This window comes from Ovis aries, chromosome X (genome assembly GCF_016772045.2).
Source record: "Ovis aries strain OAR_USU_Benz2616 breed Rambouillet chromosome X, ARS-UI_Ramb_v3.0, whole genome shotgun sequence".
NCBI classification, from domain to species: Eukaryota; Metazoa; Chordata; class Mammalia; order Artiodactyla; family Bovidae; genus Ovis; species Ovis aries.
The window spans coordinates 115,692,976-115,719,462 of NC_056080.1; the positions used below are offsets into that span (position 1 = coordinate 115,692,976).

At 44.9% G+C, this 26,487-nt stretch overlaps 1 protein-coding gene and 1 non-coding gene across 5 annotated transcripts in view; both read right to left on the reverse strand.

Moving 5' to 3' along the window:
• IL13RA1 (interleukin 13 receptor subunit alpha 1) overlaps positions 1-6,818 on the reverse strand; it is a 76,085-nt gene extending 69,267 nt beyond the window's left edge. For 2 of the 4 annotated variants that reach the window (XM_027963636.3, XM_060407620.1), the window contains exons 1-2: positions 6,677-6,818; positions 433-572 (exon numbers count right to left, since the gene is read on the reverse strand). In XM_027963636.3, the coding sequence (XP_027819437.1) occupies positions 433-572; positions 6,677-6,755 (219 nt within the window). In that variant the 5' untranslated portion in view covers positions 6,756-6,818. Of the gene's footprint in view, positions 1-432; positions 573-3,586; positions 3,699-6,676 lie in introns of those variants that run through there. The other 2 variants (XM_060407622.1, XM_060407621.1) reach the window with 1 other exon arrangement.
• On the reverse strand, positions 1,867-1,994 carry LOC114111832 (small nucleolar RNA SNORA35). The gene has a single exon (XR_003587571.1). It is a non-coding gene; the product is annotated as a small nucleolar RNA SNORA35 (small nucleolar RNA).
• Positions 6,819-26,487: the final 19,669 nt, after the last annotated feature.

Consider the following 26,487-nt stretch of genomic DNA (forward strand, 5'->3'; position numbering starts at 1 on the left):
TTTGGCATCACATAGATCTTGCATATCTACCTGTGCATGTGATTAATGAGATGGTAAATGAGAAAATTCCCTGAGAAACTGAGAGTCTTATATAAATACAATGCTTCAGGCAACAATACAGAAACCAATTTTAACATAATTAATTATTCATGGAGTGCCTATAGGAACCAATTTTAACATAATTAATTATTTATGGAGTGCCTAATAGACAATGATACCTAATATTTCCTAAGAGAGTAATAACCTCAATTGTATTTGATTAGCAAATATTTTCTGATGTTCAGTTTTGGACATAGTTGTTTCCATAATTTTCCCAGTTAAAAAATTTGGACATGACTCAAACTAAAAACCTCACTTTGAAGTGAGATTAGAATGTAGCTCATTCTTAGCTCCAACTCACATTCACAGTGTGATCTGTTCCAGAAAACTTACCTTATCCTGTTTGTTGCCAAAATGACTGAAATACTTTAGACTACAATTCGGACTGGCTCCCTCAGGAGGATTCCATGTCCATATGATGGTGCAGAGGTTTTCAACAGAAACACTCAAATTCGTCACAGGTGGCTGAGATTCTGTTCAAATCAAGCACAGGAAACACATTTATCAACAGCAGCCAGTGTTTTCAGTGGTTCATTTCATTTTTCCTCCAAGTCCTAGAGGCCAGGAATCATTAAACTGAGTTAATGAGAATTAACATTTACTGACCCAGGTAGTATCCTAAGTACTCTCCACAAATGAATCTGCTCAGCCCTCACAACCTTAGAATACAGGGACTATCAGCTTGTAAAGATGAGGCGACCAAGACAAGGGCTTTGAGTCACTTGCCCAATATCCCATGGCTGGTAAATGACAGAGGTGAGATGCAAACCCAGGAAGTGTGGCTCCCATGCCGCATCACCTGCTATAGGGTGAACCCAGAGGACAGTATATTCTTAAACATCCAACTTTTCCTCCTGTGGGTATTTGGGGTCCCCTACACTTGCTCACCAAAGGGCACTCAATTATAGACACTTCCCTCTCAGCAGTTCTGTGAATGTGTTGAAGTGGCTCATCTTTAACTGTGCTTGCTAACATGACCTGGTAATTGGTTTTGTTATGCCTATTCCAAAGAAGTACTGAGAGAGACATTTAACAGCCCTGGTTGCTCCCTTGAGGTCTGACACTGAACAGCTGGAACTGTAGCTCTGGCAAATCTGAAGAGGGAAGAGAAGAGGAGAAACAGTGAACGAATGTCTTGAAAAATGTGTTTCATTTAGAGAAAACCCACCACTGTCTCCACCAAGTATTTACTGACTCTATTATTTTGGATTCAGCTTTAGGACCAGGGAAAGGAGTTTTCATGCTTCTGCCAAACATAGGGAAAGAAACAGAGAGGGAAAGGAAATATCATTTCAAACTTTCCTGAGAACTTCTCCTGAGGCCAAGACTACCACAATCACCACCGGCCCCTCCCCCCCACCCCACAGAGACTGGATAAGGGCTTCTCTGTACTATCTTTGCAATTTTTCTATAAGTCGAAAATTACTGCAAAACTCAGTTATTTAATGGAAACTTAATCATTATTAATTACTTAAGAACTACAGCTATATTAACTTATCAATAGGTAGTTATATTTTATACTCTATGCCAACACTTTGGAGTGCTCTGGTCCTCTTACATGATATGCAATATTTATAGCATTACCTTCCTTTTTAACTGAACACAAAAATGCCATTTGTCCCAAAACATCAATCTGACAGGCACTATGTAGTTGCGATTCCCCCCAAAATCAGTTTTCTACACGGCAGCCTGCACCGGCCATGAATTCTCAATATTCAGCCCACCATTTCTGACTCAACTACCATTAGCATTTCCGAAAGGTAGACCAAAGGCCCACCTGTGGGGAGGAGCAGCCCACAGCAAGCCAAGTCCTTGTAGAAGTAGGGAGTTCCTATTGCACTGCATTTAAACCCAGCTTGTGCCAGGGGGCACCAATGGCTCAGGGGACAATGATTTTAAGTTAAGATTTTAAGTGATTAAAAGTTAGGATTTAAGTTAGGACTTAATATAGTTATTCCATTTTGGCCTTTCTGACATCTCGTCAATGATATTTTTGAAGACAAATAGTTTATCACATATACAGCCTTTAATGAAAACATTGTTCCTATTAGAGACCACACTGTACTTTAGGATTAACTCCCTTACTGTTCAGTTTCCAGAAACGCACTGCACCAAAAGTCCAGGATAGCTGGTTTAGTCCTTCATGACATACTGCCTTCTCACCCACCTCCCACTCCCACACAGAAATTAAAGCCCTCACAATAAAAATAATAAGAGCACGGACTATGGAGCCAGGCTGCCTGAACTCAGATGCCAGAACCTATTTATGGTTTGCTTTAAATCATAGCCCAATTTTCAAGGTAGTTTAAGACTTTTTAAAATCTTTTAACCTTGTTATTTTAATGGAGCATTAGCCTCCCCTATTTCCCATCTCTCAAATGGACTTTTTTGCCCATTTGTTCCGAAGTAGATCCCTGGCTCAGGAAGATCCCCTGGGGAAGGAAATAGCAACTGACTCCAATATTCTTGTCTGAAGAATTCCATGGACAGAGGAGCTTGGTGGGCTACAGTCCATGGGGTCGCAAAGAGTAGGACACGACTGAGCGACTAACACGCACACACACACACAAATCCTTTAGTCAGATCTAACTTGTTTGCATTTTAGGGTACTTGTGGCTCTCTGCCATCCTTTTTTTCCCTAATAGTTTCCTTCCATTTCTCTTGAGATTCTTCAATTTCCTATACTTTAAAACACACACACTCACAGAAAGTTTAAATACAATCTGCAAATGTTTAAACGTATCTGAATACATGTATGTGGGTATAATACATCTAGACATACTCATAAACAAGTGGAGACTGTGTTTCTTGTAAAGCTCTCTAACAGCTCTTCATCTATAAGACATTTCCTTTCAGCGTAGTATAGTGATTAAGAGCATGGACTATGGAGCCAGGCGGCCTGAACTCAGATGCCAGCTCTGTTACTTACTAGCCGGCAAGTTACTTCACCTCTCTGCCTCTCTCTGCATCTATAACATGAAGATGATAATTATAACCAAAGAAAACGGTTATTATGAGGATTAAGTGAGTTACGACAGATGAAAAGCCCCAAACAGTGCCTGGCACAGAACAAGGGCTATGTAAATACGTGCTATGTGCTTTCTTTCTTTTTGAAGAGACCAACAGTTCTGAATGGTTGCTTTGGTTTTCTATGGAATTGATATCTGCCCATGGCCTTAGAGACAGAACAAGCTTATTGGCCTGATAAACTTTTCTTAGGCACCTAATTCCAACCAGTTCGTAGGGGTTGATCACTGACTGGAAACGGGAGTGGGAAGGCCAGGGGGACTCAAGTTAACTACCCTTGACTAAACTTCAAACCTCAAGTGAGTCTGTATGGTCATCTAGCGCAAGATCCCATTCTAACTTCTAATGCTGTCTCTAATAATAAGGCTTAACTCAAAGCTTATGCTCTCTCTCACTCAGTCACAGGAGCTGGCAGAAGCATGCATATGTCGGGAAAAGTCAAGGACATCACGAGTCATACCTGAGTCATCCATCTCCTTCCTTTACATCTTAATCATCAACCTCTTTCAGTGCTTTCCTTGCAACACCTCTCTTAATTATCCTGATCATGCTCAGGTGCTCTGCTGGGTCTCTGGAAGCAGCCAGAAATAGGGCAGTTAGGCCCGAGCCTGGACAGAAGGCGTGCATGACCCATCATTCTAGGGGCCACCTCCAATCCTAGATGCCTGCGGAGCTTTGCACTCTGGTGAGTCCCCCCTCCCTCCAGCCCCACACTCAGTCAAGTCTCCCTGTTGACTTCTCCTCCAGTGTCATTTCCCTCCCTCTGCACCCCAACTCAGCTTCAAGGGCAAATGAAGCCCTTCTGCCTTGACTGCTTTGGCCAATGCACCCTCCTGCCAAGCCGGACTCCTCGAGCCCACAGGGGCACCACCACCGTTACTTCTGGGCCTCTGCTCCTGCTCACCTCCCAAAAAGGGAATAACTTCTCCTTCACCAACTCAAATGTCACCCACCCTAAAAGTCTAGCTCAAATTTCAGTTCTTCCTCAGAATTCCCAGCCCTCAGTTTCCCCTCTTCTGAATGCCTATGGTACTTATTATTTGGACTACACAGTCTGGCAGTCATAAAGCAAGTCTCCAATACATGATCATTCGCTTTTTACCAATGGCCTGTACATACTTGGGTGAATGCCCACCACTCCTGCCCTGCTGCTCTGGGAGACGCCCAGCTCTCCTCTCAGCCAAGGACTCCCGTCCTTTCTGCAGAGAGAGGCAATGAATGCAGTGGTTAGGGGCATGGTCTCTGGAAGCGACTGCTGGGGTCAGCAGCCTAGCTCCCTCTTGCAGTCTACCACCTACGAGACTCTGGGCAAGCCTCTGGGCCTTGCCGTGCCTCAGTTTCCTCCGGTACAAAACAAGAATGGTAACAGCACCAACAGGAGAGGTTCTGTGGAAGGATGAAATAGGTCAAGTGGAAAACTTAGAACACTGCCCGGCATAGAGGAAACACTATAGAAGTGCTAGTCGTTATTAAGAATGCCACAATGTGGGCTTGCCAATCTAAACAGACTAAACCTAAGCTGGTAAGCTAGTCATTTTTCTAAACACAAACACTAGAGCTGGAGGAGCCCTTAAAACTCATGGAGTTCAGTCTCCTTTCACAGAGAACACTGTTGCACAAGGGAGGGAAATGACCAGTCCTGAAGTCCCACAGCTGGGTAAGCTCAGATCATTATTAATAGTCAGGTCCCCTGTTTTTTGCGTTTTTTGCCCCCACCATATCTTAATGCAATTGTATCAACGTTTCCAATGGGAAAAAGTTTCTGTATTTCTAACTTCTGTGACAAACCTGGTGAGTTGGGGATTGCCAGTATTAGCTAGGGTCAGCTGTTTGTTGTTCCAGGGGTGAGGTGTGTGGGAGAGGGAGTCTGGAGGAGGGAGGGGGCTGGAGTGGCACTGTGAAAATCAGGGGACTAAGGAGATGGGTGGCTTCCCTGCTGGCTCAGCAGTAAAGAACCCACCTGCAATACAATGCAATGCAGGAGATGCAGGTTCGATCCCTGGGTCCGGAAGATCCCCTGGAGAAGGATATGGCAACCCACCCCAATATTCTTGCCTGGGAAATCCCATGGTCAGAGGGGCCTGGAGGGCTACAGTCCATGGGGTCAGAAAAGAGTCGGACGGGACTGAGTCACTAAATGACAACAACCAAGGGGATGGGTGACGCCCCTCCCTTCTCTGGACTCTAGCTGCCCCATCATTACGGAAATCAGATCCCCCAAGTGAACCAGGAGCATGGGGGGCACAACGATTACACAATATACTCTAAGGCTCTAAGCCAATGCACAAGACCTGGCTGAGGACTGAAAAGGCAGGCACTTGAATGAATGATGGACAAACTACAAACTTCCCTCAAGTCTCTACTCAAACGCTGCCTTTTCAGTGGCAGTCTACATAGTCCACCCTATTTACAATGGCAACCCCTGGACTGCTCTGTTTTTCTCCATAGTGCTTACTGCCCTCTAACATACCTCATATTTTACTACCCCGCCCCCCCCCCCCTTACTCTGACTCTAGCAATAGCATGCCAGCTCCAAAGGGCAAGCACTTGATCTGTTTTGCTCACCACTGTATTCTCTGCCCCTAGAACACTGCCTGGCACAGGGCACGCAGAGTGGGCATAGGTTTTGGTGACTGAATCAACAGAGGGCATCCAAGTTTCCTAATCAACCTTTCAACTTGGCTTTCAAAGCCCAACGCGCTGGCTGAAAAAGCAATTAACAAATTGTGGGTGGCTGTGTCAACGTGACACTAAAACCTATCAACTTTGGAGCTACTATCCTCACCAAAAAAACGTCCAGAAGGTCGCTCAGGCCAAAATCTGTCCCTCAGGAAGTCATTAGTGCCCCTCCCCCCAAGTTTTCACAGTAACGCTGGTTGATTAATTTAAATGGCCGCACCAGGTGAGGAGTAAATGAGAGCTCCCCTCTTTGCAACTTTTCTGTAAATCGAAAGTTATTCCAAAATATAAAGGTTACTAGAGAAAAGGGCATCCACACGGATGGTGCTCTGGATTTGCCATGGATTTCTTGTACGCCAGAGGAGACCCGTCCTTTGCTACAGGGGGGGACTAGGCGCTTCAGAGGTTCCCTTCGACTGCGGCCACCTCGCTGGACCCGCCGCGCAAGGAGCCTCGGCGCGTCACCCGCACTCCCGGACCTTGGTCGCCGTCCCCGCGGGCTCCCGGCCCCTCATCCCCTCTCCGGGCCACGGGCGACACTCCCGCCCCCGACCCCGCGAACTCCTTTCGGGCCCCAGGCCGTGGCGCCAGGCTCCTCGGCGCTGCCCGACGGCCAAGGGAAGTGCGGCGACAAGTCGTCGTCCTCCCGCCCAGCCGCCCCCGCCGCCGCCGCCGCCCGGGATCCGGGAAAGCCCGGTCGCCCCGGGTTCCCCAAGCTCGAGCCGGGCGCGGGAGGCGCCTCCCGCCGCGGCCGCGGGATGGCCCGAAGAGGGCCCTCGACCCCGACTCCCGCCGCGGCCCTCGGCCCCGGGCGCCCCGGCGGGCCTCTCGGCCGCGATTCCCGCTGCCCCGGCCGGGGGACCGTACTCACCCGCGGGCGCAGCCACGCCGCCGCGGCCGGCGTAGAGCAGCAGCGCCCACAGCCCGCAGAGCCGCGCCGGCCGCTCCATGTAGCCCTCGCTCGGAGCCCGGCCGGGCTGCAGCCGCCGCAGTCTCCGCCTCTTTCGCTCCCTCTCCCACTTCCCGGCTCCGCCGCCCTGGAGGCTGGGGGGGGCCGGCGCAGACGGGAAGGGCCGTCCCGCCCACCGGCCGCAGGTAACCCCGGGGCCAGCGCCGGCGGAGGTTCCGGGCGCCCGCGGCTCCAGCGGGGGCTTCCGAGGGGCGACACCTGGCCCCGCGGCAGCCGAGCCTCCGTCGCGCCCCTGGAGTTCGATCGCCGCCCAAGCAGAGCGGCCTCGTCACGTCCCGTCCCCGGCGCCGCCGGGCTCGGTGCGAACGGTGTGCAGCCTGGAGGAAATTCGGAAGTGCCCAGCCAAGTACCCGGGCAGGGCAGGGCGGCCTGCGGGAAGGAGCCTTGAGCTGGCCTTCTGGAGTCTGAGCTTGCAGTCGCTGGCCTCTGAGCCCTTGTTTCCTAAAACTCTGACTCCAGGGTTAGAAATCCCAGGCCTGACTTCACAAGGTGCACTTGGAAGACCAAAGAGGGCAGTTAGTGGGAGCGTGCTTTGTGAACGCGATGGAAGGTATATTTGAAAACTGGTGATACATAATGCTAAGTTGAACATAGAAAGAAAGAAAAAAGCTACATTTTAAATATGAGAGACAACGCCATACTGGGCTTCCCTGGTGGCTCAGTCGGTAAGAATCCCTCTGGAATGCAGGAGACCCAGGTTCCATCCCTGGGTGGGAAGATCCTCTGGAGGAGGGCATGGCAACCTACCTCAGTATGCTTGCCTGGAGACTCCCATGGACAGAGAAGCCTGGTGGGCTACAATTCATGGGGTCGCAAAGAGTCAGGCAGGACCAAGCCTCTGAGCACAACAGAGTACCATACTATGTCCTTGGATTTTTCCAAACTCACAGCCAACTTTCCACACACTTCTTTTCCATAGATATATATTGGGAGATGGAAGGTGAGCTGGAAATGTAGGCACTGAATACGTTGAAAGTGGGTGATTGTGAGGATTAAGGATGATGAGAATGGAGGAAGAATGCTTTAGTTTTCCTGTGGCTGCTGTAACAAATTATCACAAATTTAGTGGCTTTAAACCACCCATTTTATTTTATTCATATTAGAATTCTGTAGGTCAGAAGTCTCACTGGACTAAAATCAAGCTGTAGGCAGACCTGTGTTCCCTTCTGGAGGTTTTGAGGGTGAGTCCATTTCCCTGCCTTTCCCGGCTTCTAGAGACTGCTACATTCCCTGACTGGTTCCTGCACCACTCAGACCTCTGTTTCCCTTGTCACATCTCTTTCTCTGACTCTGACCCTCCTGCCTGCCTTTTTCATTTATAGAAATCCTTGTGATTTGATTGGACCCAGCAGCTATAGAGAAGCTAGTGGTTGGGGGAGGGGAATGGCAGGTACAAACTACTGGGTGTTAGGTAGGTGGCAAGGAGGTATTCTACAACACAAGGAATATAGCCAATATTTTGTAAGAACTGGAAATGGAGTGTAATCTTTTAAAATTTGTGTACAAAATGTTTTTAGTGTAAAAGGCAAAAAATATATAGGACCTACCAGATAATCCATGATCATCTTCCTATCTCAAAATCGTTGATTTCTATTAATAAAAGGCTACTGTATAGCACAGGAAACTCTACTCAATACTCTGTAGTGACCTATATGGGAATAGAATCTTAAAAAGAGTGGATATATGTATATGTATAACTGACTCACTTTGCTGTACAGGAGAAACTAAACATTTTATATCAACTATATGTCAATAAAAATTAGTTTTTGAAAATCATTGATATAATCACACCTGCAATGTCACTTTTGCCATATAAGGTAACAAACATATGCACAGTTGTCTGGGATAAGGTCATGGACACCATTGGGAGGGGATTATTTTGTCATTGTGTGCTAGGTGCTTAGTTGTGTTCAACTCTGTGACCTCATGGACTGTAGCCAGCCAGGCTCCTCTGTCTATGAAATTTTCCAGGCAAGAATACTAGAGTGGGTTGCCATTTTCTTCTCCAGGGGATCTTCCTGACCCAGGGATTGAACCCATGTCTCCTGCATTGGCAGACAGATTGTTTATCACTGAGCCACCTGGGAAGCTCCCCCAACCCCGCCAAAAAAAAAAAAAAAAGATTATTGTCTGGATGGATGATGAGACCCACTAACTGGGATGTATTTTGGTTGAATTAAGCCAATTCACACACCTAAAATCTGTTGCAAAAAGTATAGCAATAAAAATACTGATAGTACACCTAGTCTAGAGTCTACACAGGTGCTTCCCAGGTGGCACTAGTGGTAAGAACCTGCCTGCCAATGCAGGAGACATGAGACACGGGTTTGATCCCTGGATTGAGAAGATGCCCTGGAGGAGGGCATGGCAACCCACTCCAGCATTCTTACCTGGAGAATCCCATGGACATAGGAGCCTGGCAGGCTGCAGTCTATGGGGTTGCAGAGATTCAGACAGGACTGAAGCGACTTAGCACACATGCAGAGTCTACTCAAAGGGCACGGGAATGTTTAACGTATCCAAAACAATGACCTCACTCTTGGTATTAGACCCTCAAGTTCAGTAAACTGAGGTAGACAGTCATTAAAATCAGGCCCTGCCAACCAAAAGTTGCAGCCATTGTGAGGGGAGATCATGAGGGCAAGAACAGGAAACTGGGACACAAAGAAGGGACAAGTTATGGGAGAGCAGAGGCAAGAGAGGCTTCCAGTAGGCAGGCCTGCCTGCTCTGAATCTTGAAATATTGAGTCTTGTGGTTCAATTTTCAGAATAAATTCTTGACTGTATATTTTTGCTGTTGTTTAGTAGCTAAGTTGTGTCTGACTCTTGTGACCCCCTAGACTGTAGCCCGCCAGGCTTCTCTGTCCATAGGATTTCCCAGGCAAGAATACTGGAGTGGGTTGCCACGCCCTTCTCCAGGGGATCTTCATAACCCAGGGATTGAACCCATGTCTCCCGCATTGACAGGTGGATTTTATACCACTCAGCCATCTGGGAAGCCTTTGCATGTGTACATTACTATACAAAATAATGCTTATGAAAACACTATGTAAACTATCAAAACCAGCAGAACTGAGACATTACTATTATTTCTAAATCCCCCCACAAATAGGCCAGTCACCCTCAAATGTAAGAACCTTCTCCCCCATCACCACGCACATACACTTGTTGACATTTCCTATAAACATTATACGTTTATAACATAACATAAATAAGTTTATAATAATGTTTCCAAAATGATTATATTATCTGCCTTTAAAGAAGTCTCCAGTTGGAACAGGAGTCCCTGGCGAATGGCTGAGTGCCACCATGGGCACTGTCTCGCATAGAATGAGCGAATACTTAATGAAATGAACAGTAATGGCAGCAAATGATTGGAAAATAGGATCATGACTTGTCATTAGCCTCCAGAAAAGGCCCTGAAAATGTGAGCACTGTGAGGGAAAAAACAAAAAAACAAACCCAGGCAGTGGCATGGCCAAGGTAGTCCTGGCTTGCTGTCCTGAGTGAGAGTCTTATATATAAGTCAGTTTCATTGCTTTTAGATCCTAAATATCAAGCAACATTTGAAAAAAGAATTTTTTGGTAGGGCTAGGCAAGGGTTAGGAAGGCTGCTTCTTCAGCATCAAACTCTTGTTTGTAATCTCTGTGTACATTTATTCAAAGACCGTCTTGGATTGAATTAGGCCACTGCCCAGGTCTGCAAGAAGATGAAGACAAAAGGAAGACTTTCCAGGGACTGCAATAAACACAGAGTTCTCATTTTGTTTTTGTGTAATCAAAGTCCTGATGAGTCAGCATCAGGTTGAGCTTTAACCTTTAATCTATTGTGCCCTAATGACTTGAGTGTGAGACTCCCAATCACAGCTCTTTTTGCTTTGACTGGGTGGGGCTGGAGTTCTGGGCTGACTGGTGCATCCAGTTGGCTTTCTTGATCTTTACCCTTCTCCCTAGGGCTTTCTTCTTTTCTGTAAGTGGAGTTAGAAAAGGACTTGTTGTTGTTCAGTCACTAACTCATGCCCAACTCTTTGTGACCCCTTGGACTGTAACCCTCCAGGTTCCTCTGTCTATGGGATTTCCCGGGCAAGAATACTGGAGTGGGCTGCCATCTCCTTTTTCAGAGGATCTTCCCAACCCAGGGATCGAACCTGCATCTCCTGCATTGGCAGGTGGATTCTCTACTGCTACGACCAGGGAAGCCCTAGAAAAGGGCACAAGAAAATATCTGGGAGGAGAGAATGATATCCTTCTTTCCAATGTCAAATCTCCTTCCAGCCAGTTAGATGCCACCTCCAAAGTTCATAAAGGACAAGACCCCAGCACAGACTAAGGGCTTAACCAAGAATTCTGGCTCCTTGGGCAAAGATCTCACAAAAGGTCTTCTATGTTTTATTAAGCAAAACCAGAACAGACCGTCATCACCACTGCAATGCAAAGCAAAAAGGGAAATAGCAAAGAGGGAATTTCCCTCCTGTCACTAGAGCAGTGGTTCCCAAACAGGCAATTTTGCCTCTGCAGGGGACGTTTGGCAGCATGATCTGGAGATATTTTTGGGGGACATGACTTGAAGTGTGGGGACGTGTGCTGCTAGCATCCAGTGGGCACAGGACCCACAGTAGACTTTCCCAGTGCAAAAAGACAACAGTTGAGAAATTCTGAGCTAGGATACTCTTATCTTTTGAACTTCATCCCTAGCCAGCTACCGTCCCCCTGCCCACCAAAAATCAGTGAGACATGAATGCTAAAACTTATCCTTGACACCTCCCTTCCCTGAATCTAGTGTACATAGTTTGTCCACTCCACCTATTAGCCCTGCACTCACTTAAATGCAATCAATCCTAAAGGAAGTCAATCCTGAATATTCACTGAAGGACTGATGCTGAAGCTGAAGCTCCAATACTTAGGCCACCTGGCGCGAAGAGCTGACTCAATGGAAAAGACCCTGATGCTGGGAAAGATTGAAGGTGGGAGGAGACGGGGATGACAGAGGATGAGATGGTTGGATGGCATCACTGACTCGATGGACATGAGTTTGAGCAAGCTCCAGGAGATGGTGAAAGACAGGGAAGCCTGGCATGCTCCAGTCCATGGGTTTGCAGAGTCAGACACGACTGAGTGACTCAACAAAAACACTTAGATGGGAAAACACCTCTCAGATCTACTCTCCTCCCATCCTCACCTCTGCTGTTCTGTTCAGGTCCTTATCGCCTCACCCTTATAGGTCACGTGTGTGTGCTGTGTGCTAACTCACTTCAGTCGTGTCTGACTCTTTGCAACCCACTGGATTGCAGCCCACCAGGCTCTTCTGTCCATGTGGATTCTCCAGGCAGGAATACTGGAGTGGGTTGCCACGCACTACTCCAGGGGGTCTTCTCAACCCAGGGATCAAACCTTCTCCTGCTTCTCTCGCTTTGGCAGGCAGGTTCTTTACCGCTAGCACCACCTGGGAAGCCCCTGAGTACCCATGGTACTTGACAAATTCCTCTACTGTAGCATATAATACAGAGGATTGTAGGCATGTCCATTTTTTCCACTGAATTCAGGTTTCTGGAAGCCAGAGACTGTTCAGGATGATTCCAGGATTTCTACCTAGAAGGAGCTTAGGGCCAGCAATCTGATTGGAAGGGATAACAACCAGGGGCTTCTCTGGAATCCATGTATATAGCATGCAAGCACAATAATCTTACTCAAGTTCTGAGTTTATTTGTGATGGCTAGAGGGAAGACACAGTGTGGCACCATGGAGACTATAAAGATAGATGTAACCTGATCAGTCTGGGTTTAATTGACTCATAGGTTCTTTGCTCTTCAGCAAGTGCTTTTTGTCTAGAAATGTTGCGGGGGTACACTCAAGGCAATGTTGTTGACACAAGAGGCCTGTGATGGGATCCTCTGAATTTAACCTAAGGCAGAGTAGCCAGGTGCTGAGCAGAGTCTTCATCAATGTCCTGAAACCTATTAATCTCTACATCTTTACACTTGACAGCAGTGATTAAATTGACTCTAAAAAATTTGTATTGGGTTATAATTTACAATGCTGTATTAGTTTCAGGTGTATAGCAAAGTGAATCAGTTATACACGTACATATATCTAACCTTTTTTAGCTTCATTTCCCATATAGGCCATTACAGAGTATTGAGTAGAGTTCCATGTACTATACAGTAGGTCTTTATTAGTTGTCTATTTTATATATAGTAGTGTATATTTGTTAATTTCAATTTTCAATTTTATCCCTCCCCTTACCTCCCAGTAACCATGTCTGTAACTCTTTTTGTTTTGTAGATAAGTTCATTTGTAGCCTTTTATTTTTTCGATTCCACATATAAGCAATATCATACGATATTTTATTTTCTCTTTATGACATCCTTCACTCTGTATGACAGTCTTCAGGTCCATCCAGGTCTCTGCAAATGGCACAATTTCGTTCCATTTTATGGTCGAGTAATAGTCCATTGTGTACATGCGTCACATCTTCTTTATCCATTCCTCTGCTGCTGGACATTTAGCTTGCTTCCGTATCTTGGCTATTGTGAGTAGTGCTGCAATAAATACTGGGATGTATGTACTTTTTTGAATTATGGTTTTCTCCAGATATTTGCCCAGGAGTGGGATTGCTGGATCCTATGATAGTTCTATTTTTAGTTTTTTAGGGAACCTCCACTCTTGAAATCAATGAGGCACTCCTCTCCTCAGAACTCTCCAATGGCCTCCAAGGCCCTACCCCATCCTCCCTTGCTAACCTCTTTCCCACTACTGTCCCCCAGTATGCCCTCCTCTAGCCCCAGAGACCTCCAGTCCCCTCCTCACACAGGCCTATTGCACTTCTGCCTCAGGGCCTTTGCCCTGCCTATGTCCTCTGCTTCTTGCCCCACTCCTTCCCCTCATTCACATCATTGTTCATTGAGGCCTGCCCTGACCACCTCCTTGAAAATTGAAAACCGCATCAATGCTCCCTATCTCCCATCATGGGTCACTTTCTCTCTCTCCAGTCAAAAGTAAGCTTCAGGAGGGCAGGGAATTTGCTCTGATTTGTTCCCAGCTGTATCCATAACACTCATAACTATACCTGACATAGTACATACTCAATAAATATATTTGAATGAACAAATAAATTACACTTTGCTAGGTGCTGTCAGGGATACCAACCAACCAACAAAAGGCAATAGTTCTGGCTGTTGCCCTTGGGGAACTACTAAGTTGGGGAAAGACATAGAAAACAACTAGAGAAACTGAAGTAAATGAAATGCTCTTTTGTGTTACAGGTTTCAGAGAAAGGCAAGACAAACCAATATGTTTGAAATTGCTTGTGAGAGCTTCTTGGAATAGATGGGAGTTAAACTAGACCTTCAAGGATGACCAGAACTTAGAGAAAGAAGTGGGGAGGGAGCTGGAGAAGTGAAGGGAGGGAGAGAGCACATGAGTGAATAGTAGTCAGCTTATGGCTGGATCTCAGAAGCAATAAGGAGACTTTCATGAACCGGGTAGTGATATACATAATATATGTGGTGTTTAGGAGATTTGGTGGTCTAAGATGAGTCACCAAGACTTCTTCATTCTTGTCTAGAGGGAAGAAGGTAGTGGAAGGACAGTTTGAGGTTTGGGCAATCAGGAACAGGGTCAGCCTCTAGGAAAAGTACAGGTTCCACCATCAGATCACAGGGGCCTGGAGGCTGATTCTTCAGTGGGCCAAACAACTTGGGGCACTCTGCTACAAAGAGTACATGGGGATGGGGGGTTGGGGCCTGGTATCCCTACTCTCTCTCTCTTTCTGCTTGAGAGCATTCAATATCACCTGCAGGGGCTCCACGGCCTCACTCCCTTCAGGCCGCAAACCCTTCCTCTATGGAACGGACCCTTTTCTGCTTTCTGACTCTTTGGAGGAAGGGCCTCTGTCAGTCAGTTCACTTGCTCAGTCATGTCCAACTCTTTGCAACTACATGGACTGCAGCGTGCCAGGCTTCCCTGTCTATCACCAACTCCTGGAGCTTGCTCACACTCATGTCCATCAAGTCAGTGATACCATCCAACCATCTCATCCTCTGTTGTCCTCTTCTCCTACCTTCAATCTTTCACAACATCAGGGTCTTTTCAAATGAGTCAGTTCTTCACATCAGGTGGCCAAAATATTGACGTTTCAGCTTCAGCATCAGTTCTTCCAGTGAATATTCAGGGCTGATTTCCTTTAGGATTGACTGGTTTGATCTCCTTGCAGTCCAAGGGACTCTCAAAAATCTTCTCCAACACCACAGTTCAAAAGGATCAATTCTTTAGCACTCAGCTTTCTTTATAGTCCAACATTCGCATCCATACATGACTACTGGAAAAAGCATAGCTTTGACTAGGCAGACCTTTGTTGGCAAAGTAATGTCTCTGCTTTTTAATGTGCTGTCTATGTTGGTCACAGTGTAACAGGAGGGAAAGGGGCAAGGCACAACTTTTGAAAAAAATGACATAGCCCAAAGACACAGGATAAACTGATTAGAATCAAATGGGACCAAATGGCAGATAAGACTAGAACTTAATCCTCAATCAACAAGTGAAATGACACACCAGAGGTGCCATGACAGTTCCATAGCACTGTTAAAAGACCAAGGAGTGAGGCAGTGGCCCAAATCCAGGAAATCTCTGCCCCTTCCCCAAAATAGTTTGAACAGTCCTCCTACTCATTAGCGTATGAAATTACCCAGCCCATAAAAACTAACCATGCCACATTTCTTTTTTTAATTAATGAATTTATTTTAATTGGAAGATAATTACTTTATAATATTGTAGTGGTTTTTGCCATACATTGGCATGAATCAGCCATGTGTATACATGTGTTCCTCATCCTGAAACCCCCTCCCACCTCCCTCCCCATCCCATCCCTCTGGGTCATCCCAGTGCACTAGCCCTGAGCACCCTGTCTCATGTATCAAACCTGGACTGGTGATCTATTTCACATATGATAATATACATAATTCAATGCTATTCTTTCAAATCATCCCATCCTTGCCTGTCCCCACAGAGTCCAAAATTCTATTCTTTACATATGATTCTTTTTTGCTGTCTCACATATAGGGTCATCGTTACCATCTTTCTAAATTCCTTATATATGTGTTAATATACTGTATTGGTGTTTTTCTTTCTGACTTACTTCACTCTGTATAATAGGCTCCAGTTTTATCCACCTCATTAGAACTGATTCAAATGCATTCATTTTAATAGCCGAGTAATATTCCATTGTGTATATGTACCACAGCTTTCTTATCCATTCATCTGCTGATGGACATCTAGGTTGCTGCCATGTCCTGGCTATTGTAAACAGTGCTGTGAAGAACATTAGGGTACACATGTCTCTTTCAATTCTGGTTTCCTTGGTGTGTATGCCCAGCACTGTGTATGCCCAGCAGTGGGATTACTGTGTCGTATGGCAGTTCTACTTCCAGTTTTTTAAGGAATCTCCACACTGTTCTCCCTAGTGACCATGCCAGATTTCATGGAGGCTGCATTCACCCTCTGCGATGGCCCACACTTGTCTGTGGAGTGTGCTTCTCTCTGAATCTGAATAAATCCACTTCTTACCTGTCACTTTGTCTCTTTCTGCGATGAGACATCAAGTAGCTAAGTTTCATTAGGTCCTGAAACCAGGTACTGTGAGTTTTGGCTGGGTTTGAGCCCCAGCCACATGGGTTTAAGTCCCAAGCAGGGTTTTCTCTGGGTTTGAGCCCCAGCCACATGGGTTCAAGTCCCAAGCACAATTTTGGCTGGGTTCAAGTCTCAGCCATGTGCATTCTAGTCCCAGCCATGTGGGTTCGAGTCCCAATCTGAGGTAAAAGATTCCAAAAGCTTTTCATCCAAGGAGCAAGCTTCTTTTAATTTCATGGCGGTGGTCAACATCAGAAGTTATTTCGGACCCCCCAAAAATAAAGTTTCTCACTGTTTCCATTGTTTCGTCATCTATATGCCATGAAGTGATTGGACTGGATGCCATGATCTTCGTTTTTCGAATGTTGAGTTTTAATCCAGCTTTTTCACCCTCTTCTTTCATTTTCATCAAGAGGCTGTTTAGTTCTTCATTTTCTGCCATAAGGGTGGTGTCATCTGCATATCTGAGGTTATTGATATTTTGGCTGCCAGTCTTGATTCCAGCTTGTGCTTCCTCCAGCCCAGCGTTTCTCATGATGTACTCTGCATGTAAGTTAAATAAGCAGGGTGATACAGCCTTGATGTACTATTTCTCCAATTTGGAACCAATCTGTTGTTCCATGTCTGGTTCTAACTGTTGCTTCTTGACCTGAATACACATTTCTCAACGGGCATGTCAGGTGGTCTGGTATTCCCATCTCTTGAATAATTGTCCAGTTTGTTGTGATATATACAGCCAAAGATTTTGGCATAATCAATAAAGCATAAGTAGACATTCTTCTGGAATTCTCTTGAATTTTCAAAGATACAATAGATGTTGGTAACTTGATCTCTAGTTCCTCTGCCTTTTCTAAATCCAGCTTGAACATCTGGAAGTTCATGGTTCATGTACTGTGAAAGCCTGGCTTGGAAAATTTTAACCATTAATTTGCTAGCATGTAAGATGACTGAAATTGTGTGGTAGTTTGAGTGTTCTTTGGCATTGCCTTTCTTTGGGACTGAAATGAAAGTGGACCTTTTCCAGTCCTGTAGCCACTGCTGAGTTTTCCAAATTTGCTGGCATGTTGAATGCAGCATTTTCACAACATCATCTTTTAGGATTTGAAATAGCTCAACTGGAATTTCATCACCACCACTAGCTTTGTTCATTGTGATGCTTCCTAAGGCCCACTTCACTTCCCACTCCAGGATGTCTGGCTCCAGGTGAGTGATCAACCATCATGGTTATCTGGGTCATGAAGATCTTTTGTGTGTAGTTCTTCTGTGTATTGTTGCCACCTCTTCTCAATATTTTCTGCTTCTGTTAGGTCCATGGCATTTCTGGCCTTTATTGTGCCCATGTTTGAATGAAATGTTCCCTTAGTATCTCTAATTTTCTTTTTTTTTTTGCCTTTATTTATTATTATTATTTTTTTACTTTACAATACTGTATTGGTTTTGCACAGACCTCTAGTCTTTCTCATTCTATTGTTTTCCTCTATTTCTTTGCATTGATCCCTGAGGAAGGCTTTCTTATCTCTCCTTGCTATTCTTTGGAACTCTGCATTCAAATGGGTAAATCTTTCCTTTTCTCCTTTGCCTTTAGCATCTCTTCTTTTCTTAGCTATTTTTCTCTTAGCTTTTCTCTTCTTTTCTCAGGGATTCTGTGCCTCATTGTTCGGAGAAGGCAGTGGCAACCCACTCCAGTACTCTTGCCTGGAAAATCCCATGGACGGAGGAGCCTGGTAGGCTGCAGTCCAGGGGTTGCTAGGAGTTGGACACAACTGAGCGACTTCACTTTCACTTTTCATGTTCATGCATTGGAGAAGGAAATGGCAACCCACTCCAGTGTTCTTGCCTGGAGAATCCCAGGGACGGGGGAGCCTGGTGGGCTGCCGTCTATGGGGCTGAACAGAGTCGGACATGACTGAAGTGACTTAGCAGCAGCAGCAGCTGTGCCTCATTGTTAGTCCAGGGCTTCTCCTTTGGCCTCAGATTGGGGTGCTGTCACTGGGGCCCTAGCCCAGGTCTCAGCCAGGACCCCTGCCACCTTCTCACTACACTCTCCACCCTGGAGGGAGACCCTATTCAGGTCCTGCCCCCTTCCCTGACCCAGGCAGGGCCAGTCTGTACACACCATCAGGTCTTCAACAGCCCCATCAGTGCTGGTACCTCAGGACTCAGGACTCTTCACTTTAAAGATGCAAATACATCATTTGCATGTTAGTTTCCTACAGCTTCTGGCCCTGAAAAGCCTCCATTGTTTGTCTAGAATGTGTAGGGCAATTACAATTTACATCTGAACACCAAATCTCCAGTCCCTCCTGCCTCTTCTCCATTCCCTCTATCCAAGGCATTTCTCTGAGGAGGGGGCTCTTTGCATAGCTGTGACACTGCTCTGGGCATCAGTGTGCTAATTTGCACTTCCAAAGAACAGAAGGAAAAGGCAAAGGAGAAAAGGAAGGATATACCCATTTGAATGCAGAGTTCCAAAGAATAGCAAGAAGAGATAAGAAAGCCTTCCTCAGGGATCAATGCAAAGAAAGAGAGGAAAACAATAGAATGGGAAAGACTAGAGATCACCCCACTCCAGTACTCTTGCCTGGAAAATCCCATGGATGGAAGAGCCTGGTAGGCTGCAGTCCATGGGATCGCACAGAGTCGGACACGACTGAAATGACTTAGCAGTAGCAGCAGTAGAGATCGCTTCAAGAAAATTAGAGATACCAAGGGAACATTTCATGCAAAGATGGGCTCGATAAAGGACAGAAATGGTCTGGACCTAACAGAAGCAAAAGATATTAAGAGATGGCAAGAATACATAGGAAAACTATACAAAAAAGATCTTCCTGACTCAAATAATAGAGATGGTGTGATCACTCACCTAGAGCCACATCCTAGAATGCGAAGTCAAGTGGGCCTTGGGAAGCATCACAATGAGCAACGCTAGTGGAGGTGATGAAATTCCAGTTGAGCTATTTCAAATCCTAAAAGAGGATGCTGTGAAAGTGCTGCACTCAATATGCCAGCAAAATTTGGAAAACTTGGCAGTGGCCACAGGACTGGAAAAGGTCCACTTTCATTTCAGTCCCAAAGAAAGGCAATGCCAAAGAATGCTCAAACTACCACATGATTGCATTCATCTCACATGCTAGCAAAGTAATGGCCAAAATTCTCCAATCCAGGCTTTCACAGTACGTGAACCATGAACTTCCAGATGATCAAGCTGGATTTAGACAAGGCAGAGGAACCAGAGATCAAATTGCAAACATCCCTTGGATCAACAAAAAAGGAACAGAGTGCCAGAAATACATCGACTTATTTTTTATTGACTATGCCAAAGTCTTGGTTGTGTGGATCACAACAAACTGTGGAAAATTCTTCAAGAGATGGGAATACCAGACCACCTGACCTGCCTCCTGAGAAATCTGTATATGGGTCAAGAAGCAACAGAACTGGACATGGAACAACAGACTGGTTCCAAATCGGGGAAGAAACACTTCAAGGCTGTATATTTTCATCCTGCTTATTTAACTTATATGCAGAGTACATCATGAGAAATGCTGGACTGGACGAAACACAAGCTGGAATCAAAATTGACAGGAGAAATATCAATAACCTCAGATATGCAGATGACACCACCCTTTTGTCAGAAAACGAACTAAACAACCTATTGATGAAAGTGAAAGAGGAAAGTGAAAAAGTGGTCTAAAAGTCAGCATTCAGAAAATGAAGATCATGGCATCTGGTCCCATTAGTTCATGGCAAATAGATGAGGAAACAATGGAAACAGTGACAGACTTTCTTATCTTGGGCTCCAAAATAACTGCAGATGTGACTGCAGCCATGAAATTAAAAGAAAAGCTCCTTGGAAGAAAAGTTATCACCAACCTAGACAGCATATTAAAAAGGAGAGACACTGCTTGCCAACAAAGGTCCTTCTTGTCAAAGCTTCGGTTTTTCCAGTAGTCATGTATGAGTGTGAGAATTGGATTATAAAGAAAGCTGGTGCCAAAGGATTGAGGCCTTTGACCTGTGGTGTTGGAGAAGACTCTAGAGAGTCCCTTGAACTGCAAGGAGATCCAACCAGTCCAACCTAAAGGAAATCAGTCCTCAATATTCATTGTAAAGACTGATGTTGCTTCTGAAATTCCAATACTTTGGCCACCTGATGCGAAGAACTGACTCTTTTGAAAAGACCCTGATGTGGGAATGATTGAAGGTAGGAGGAGAAGGGGACAAGAGAAGATGAGATGGTTGGATGGCATCACCAATTCAATGGACATGAGTTTAAGCAGGCTCCAGGAGTTGGTGATGGACAGAGAACCCTGGCATGCTGCAGTCCATACGGTCGCAAAGAATCAGAGTGACTGAAATGAACTGAACTTAGAGGTCACTTTGCTTATCAGGCTGTTGGACATTTGCTTCAGCAAGCAAGGAATGGAAGTCTCACTATTCACTTGGAAAGCACCAGGCTTGGGGGAGGGCAGGGGAGGAGCAACATCTATCTTGATTTAGTTCCCCAATGAAATGACACCATATCGCCCACAGCTCCTTACCTGGATTGCTCTTTCTGACTCTCTGCTACTTAAAGCAGCATGACTGCAGCTGGACCACGTTGTGCGTTGCATTCATTCCTGGTGCTGGGCCGTGGCCTTGGGCTCTCTGGACCAGCCTCCCCACTTCTAAGTCACAGAAGCCAAGGCCAGCACTTAACTCCTCTGCATCCTCACTTCCCAGGATGGTACCAAGCCTTGCAGATTCAATTCGGTTTGCTTCATGACACAATGCATAGCTGATATTTGTAAATGTTCCATGAGTGTTTGAGGAACAATTCTCCAATTATGGAGCCCAGTGTTCTGTGTGTTTACATTATATTAAGTCTGTGGGTTGTGTTGGCCAAATCCATGCATTTGCTGAGTTTTTTCTTTTCTTATTAAACCTGTCAATCACTGAGACATGTTACAATCTCCCACTATGATACTCTGATGGTGGATCTATCAAGCTGTCCTTACAATTCTGTTCCTTTTTGCTTTACAAAGATGTATTTTTGAAGCTATTTCATCAGAGGCATGCAAATCTAGAACTGTTAGAGCTTCATAGTGAACCATCGAGGGCTTCCCCAATAGCTTAGTGATAAAGAATCTGCCTGCCAATGCAGCAGACACGGGTTCGACCCCGGGTTGGGAAGATCCCCTGGAGGAGGGCATGGCAACTCACTCCAGTATTCTTGTCTGGAGAATCCCATGGACAGAGGAGCCTGGTGAGCTACAGTCCAAAGGGTCACAAACAACTGGATGTGACTGATGGATTGAGCACAGAGAGAACCCAGTTATTAATCACTAAGAAGTAGGTTTCAGTAATCTGAATGTTATTGGCCTCAGGTTCTGTTTTGGCTAATATTAGCGTAACCTCATAAGCTTTCTTTTGGTTAGTAGTGTGTACCTTGTACCTTTCCACACATCCTTACTCGCCTGTCTCTGCTATGTTTGAGATGTGCTCTTGGAAACAGCATAGAGTGCAAATCACTTTGTTTCCTCTCCTATAGGCAATCATTGTCTTTTAACTGTAGAGGTTAGCTCTAGTATGTTTCAACTTATTTCTACCATCTGGTTTTGTGCTTTTTGTTTGTCCCATTTTTTCTGTTTCTTTTTATCACCTCCTCTTTCGATTTCTTTAAATGTTGTGTGTGTGGCTGGGGGCTCTTCATTGCAAGGGCATGTTTATTTTCTTTAAAATATGCATACCACAGGGTTTGTTGTCAGTATTGAATGAGATGAACAAAGAGGCATGAAATGCTTATCCAGTGCCTAACACAGAGTAAGCCCTCCTAAATGGGAACTATTATTAGAAGTCCGAGTACTCTTTCATCTTTAGTGTTCCCTTGTATCTTGCGGTTCCGCTTCTGTTGTTCTCCTTTCTGCTGACAATATCCCATTTGTTGTCAGTCCCTTTTCTTTCATTTCTCCTTTATGGCCATTTGATTTCCTGTTTCCACTCAGCCCTCCATCCCCAAGGCAGCTCGGTGGTGAAGCCCTTCGGGGAGGAGTCTGTGTGCTGCGGCTCTGTGGCACAGTAGGTGCGGGAGAAGACAGTGGCACCTTGACTGAATCCCATTCCACAAGGTGATGGAGGTCCCCCCCAACACAAGGCTGCGTTTGCGTGTCATTCTAGGCTGGCCACGGTGAAATGGAATCAGCTGTGATCATCAGTTTGTGAAATAGGTATAAGGTCACAGAACCCACCAGCTAGGAAACAGTTTAATTCCTTGTGTCTCTTCCTAGAGAGGATGGCCGGTTCCTGGCTGTCTGCTCTCAAGAAGTTGTCCTGCTGTGAGCGTGTGGGTGTCACCATACTAGGAATTTGTGTATGTACTAAGCAGGGCCTGGAAAAAGGAACTATTTGTACTCAAACACATTGTGGTCAGAAGAAAACTTTGTTATCATTGTTGTGACAGAACTGCAGCTAAATTTAGCAAGCTACGTACTTTGTGTGTGTGCCTGTGCACATGTGTGATGCCTGGAGAAAGTAACACAATGTTTCCAAAAAGCAAAATGTCCCCAGACCAAAAAGAAAAGCTTCTTCTTACCTGGGATTTGATTGCCATGACCATTCTTCACCCCTCTTACTTCATATCTTCGCTTTTTCTCTGTCCTGTGTAGCATGACATTCTTTCAAAAGAGATTATATCACTAGAGGAACACTGGAACTTGGTGGAGTTTTGGGTCTTTTTCTGTTCTCTGGTGGTTTCTGTGCTTGGATTGAAATAAACTGAGGTGTTGAGCATCTGTATTTTGAATGGGCTTCACACAAATATGAGAGTCTAATCTCTTTTTAAATTAATTAATTTATTTTAATTGGAGGATAATTACAACAGTGTGATGGGTTTTGCCACACATCAACATGAATCAGAAGCCCCTTACCACCTCCCTCCCCACCCTCTCCCTCTGGGTTGTCCCAGAGCACCGGCTTTGGGTGCCCTGCTTCATGCATGGAACTTGCACTGGCCATCTATTTTACATATGGTAATATACATGTTTCAATACTATTCTCTCAAATCATCCCATAATCTTTTGATAGCAGTTTTGTATATACTTTTATTCTTCACAGTAAGCAGTAAATAGATGCTTTCAGTATTTTTTGAAATTTGTTCCAAAATTGCAATATCAACTTACAATGTGAATGAGATGCTATACCTCCCTGTTAGCATGTACAGTAACAAAAGGCCTCTCTGGGATTCTCATGTTCTAAAAATACAAACTATATATAATGTATCATAGGTGTCTTCACCAAAGTGATTGCCTCTGCCAGTGTGGAAAATAGGAGCAGTTTAATTTCTTGAAATCCACAGAACAGATGTGGAGAAGAAGGTGAGATAAACATATGCTGGAGGGGACTTCCCTGGTGGTCCAGTGGTTAGGAATCTTCCTTCCAGTGCAGGGAACATGGTTTCCATCCCTGGTCGGGGAACCAAGATCCTATTTGCCCCAAGGCAACTAAACCCACATGTTGAAATGAAGACCAGCGCAGCCAAACACAATAAAACCCCAAGATATATGCCGGAGGCCTGGTGCAGAGTGAAACCCACCTAGAGTCGTGAGACACTTTTAGGAAAAGGTAGGAAAAGGAATAGAGGAGAGAGAGCTAGAAAATGGGAGAGTGGGTATTAGAATTTTTTATATTTTTAGGTGCATCAAGTTTTAGTTGCACACTTGGGATCTTAGATCTTCATTGTGGCATGCAGTTTGTTTTGTTGTCTTTTTTTTTAGACGCAACATGAAGGATGTAGTTCCCTGACCCAGGACTGAACCCAGAGCCCGTGTATTGGGAGCATGGAATCTTAACCACTGAACCACCAGAAAAGTCCTGGGTCTTCCAGCTGTAGTAGTCAGGTAAGAATTTGATTTGAAGTGACTCTGAGGGGGTGTTACCTGCCCTAATACGTACTAGGCCTGTGGCTCTCAAATTTTTTTGATCTCAGGACAACTTTAAACTCTTAAAAATTTTGGGATCCGCCTTTCAATTTTGTTTCCCTGTCTCCCACAGGTGTTCATCCCAAGGGCACTCCTTCCTAAACAGCCTGCACTCTGAACTACCTCAGAGTTCACTTCCTGGGAAGATTAACCTATGACAAGTGTCTAGCCCAGGAACTTCCATATTTATGCAATTTACTTTTCCCAGTGAGGGATATACTTGACTTCAAATAAGGAAATTTAATAATATGTGTGGGGATTATTTGTTTTGTAAACAATTATTTGTAGTCAATTTTATTGACTATGGCAAAGCCTTTGACTGTGTGGATCACAATCAACTGTGGAAAATTCTGAAAGGGATGGGAATACCAGACCACCTAACCTGAGTCTTGAGAAATCTGTGTGCAGGTCAGAAAGCAACAGTTAGAACTGGACATGGAACAACAGACTGGTTCCAAATAGGAAAAGGAGTATGTCAAGGCTGTATATTGTCACCCTGCTTATTTAACTTATATGCAGAGTACATCATGAGAAATGCTGGGTTGGAAGAAACAGCAGCTGTAATCAAGATTGCTGGGAGAAATATCAATAACCTCAGATATGCAGATGTCACCACCCTTATGGCAGAAAGTGAAGAGGAGCTAAAAGCCTCTTGATGAAAGTGAAAGAGGAGAGTGAACAAGTTGGCTTAAAGCTCAACCTTCAGAAAATGAAGATCATGGCATCTGGTCCCATCACTTCATGGGAAATAGATGGGGAAACAGTAGAAACAGTGTGAGACTTTATTTTTTGGGGCTCCAAAATCACTGCAGATGGTGACTGCAGCCATGAAATTAAAAGACGCTTACTCCTTGGAAGAAAAGTTATGACCACCCTAGATAGTATATTCAAAAGCAGAGACATTACTTTGATGACTAAGGTCTGTCTAGTCAAGGCTATGGTTTTTCCTGTGGTCATGTATGGATGTGAGAGCTGGACTGTGAAGAAAGCTGAGCGCTGAAGAATTGATGCTTTTGAACTGTGGTGTTGGAGAAGACTGTTGAGAGTCCCTTGGACTGCAAGGGGATCCAACCAGTCCATTCTGAAGGAGATCAGCCCTGGGATTTCTTTGGAAGGAATGATGCTAAAGCTGAAGCTTCAGTACTTTGGCCACTTCATGAGAAGAGTTGACTCATTGAAAAAGACTCTGATGCTGGGAGGGATTGGAGGCCGGAGCAGAAGGGGACGACCGAGGATGAGATGGTTGGATGGCATCACGGACTCGGTGGACGTGAGTCTGAGTGAACTCCGGGAGCTGGTGATGGACAGGGAGGCCTGGCGTGCTGCGATTCATGGGGTCGCAAAGAGTCGGACATGACTGAGCGACTGAACTGAACTGAAACAATTTTTTAAAATCTCATAAGGTAGTTCTTGGATAATATAACTTAGGAAAATATGGCATAATCATTAGGGAAATGCATATCAGAACCACAGTGAGGTATCTCTTCCCACTCATTAGGATGACTTTTTTTTTTTTTTTAAAAAAAGGAAAAGAACAAGTTTTGATGAGGATCTAGAGAAGTTGGAAGGCTGGGTCACTGCTGGTAGGAATATAAAATGATGAAGCTCCTGTGGAAAACTGGCTACTGTGAAAAGTCTGGCAGTTCCTCAAAAAGTTAAACAAGGTTGTCATATGATCCACACATTCTACTCCTAGATATATATCTAAAAGAATTGAAAGTAGTGACTTTAACAGGCATTTGTACACCCATGTTCATACCAGCATTTTTCACAACAGCTGAAACGTGGAAGCAGCCTAAACATCCCTTGACAGGTGGATGGATGATCAAAATGTAGTGGAATATTATTCAGTCTTACAAAGGAAGGAAATTCTGACAATGCGAAAACAATGATGAAGACTGAAGACTTTATGCTACATGAACTAAGCCAGTACGAATGGACAAATACTGTCTTATTCCTCTTATCTGAGTTATCTAGAAGACTCAGATTCATAGAAACGAAAGAACAGTGGTGGTTGCCAGAGGCTGGAGGGGAGGGAAGAGTGGGGAGCTATTACTTAATTCACACAGCATTTCAGATTGGGATGATGAAAAAGTTCTGGAGATGCATATTAGTGATGGTTGTACAGCAATGTGA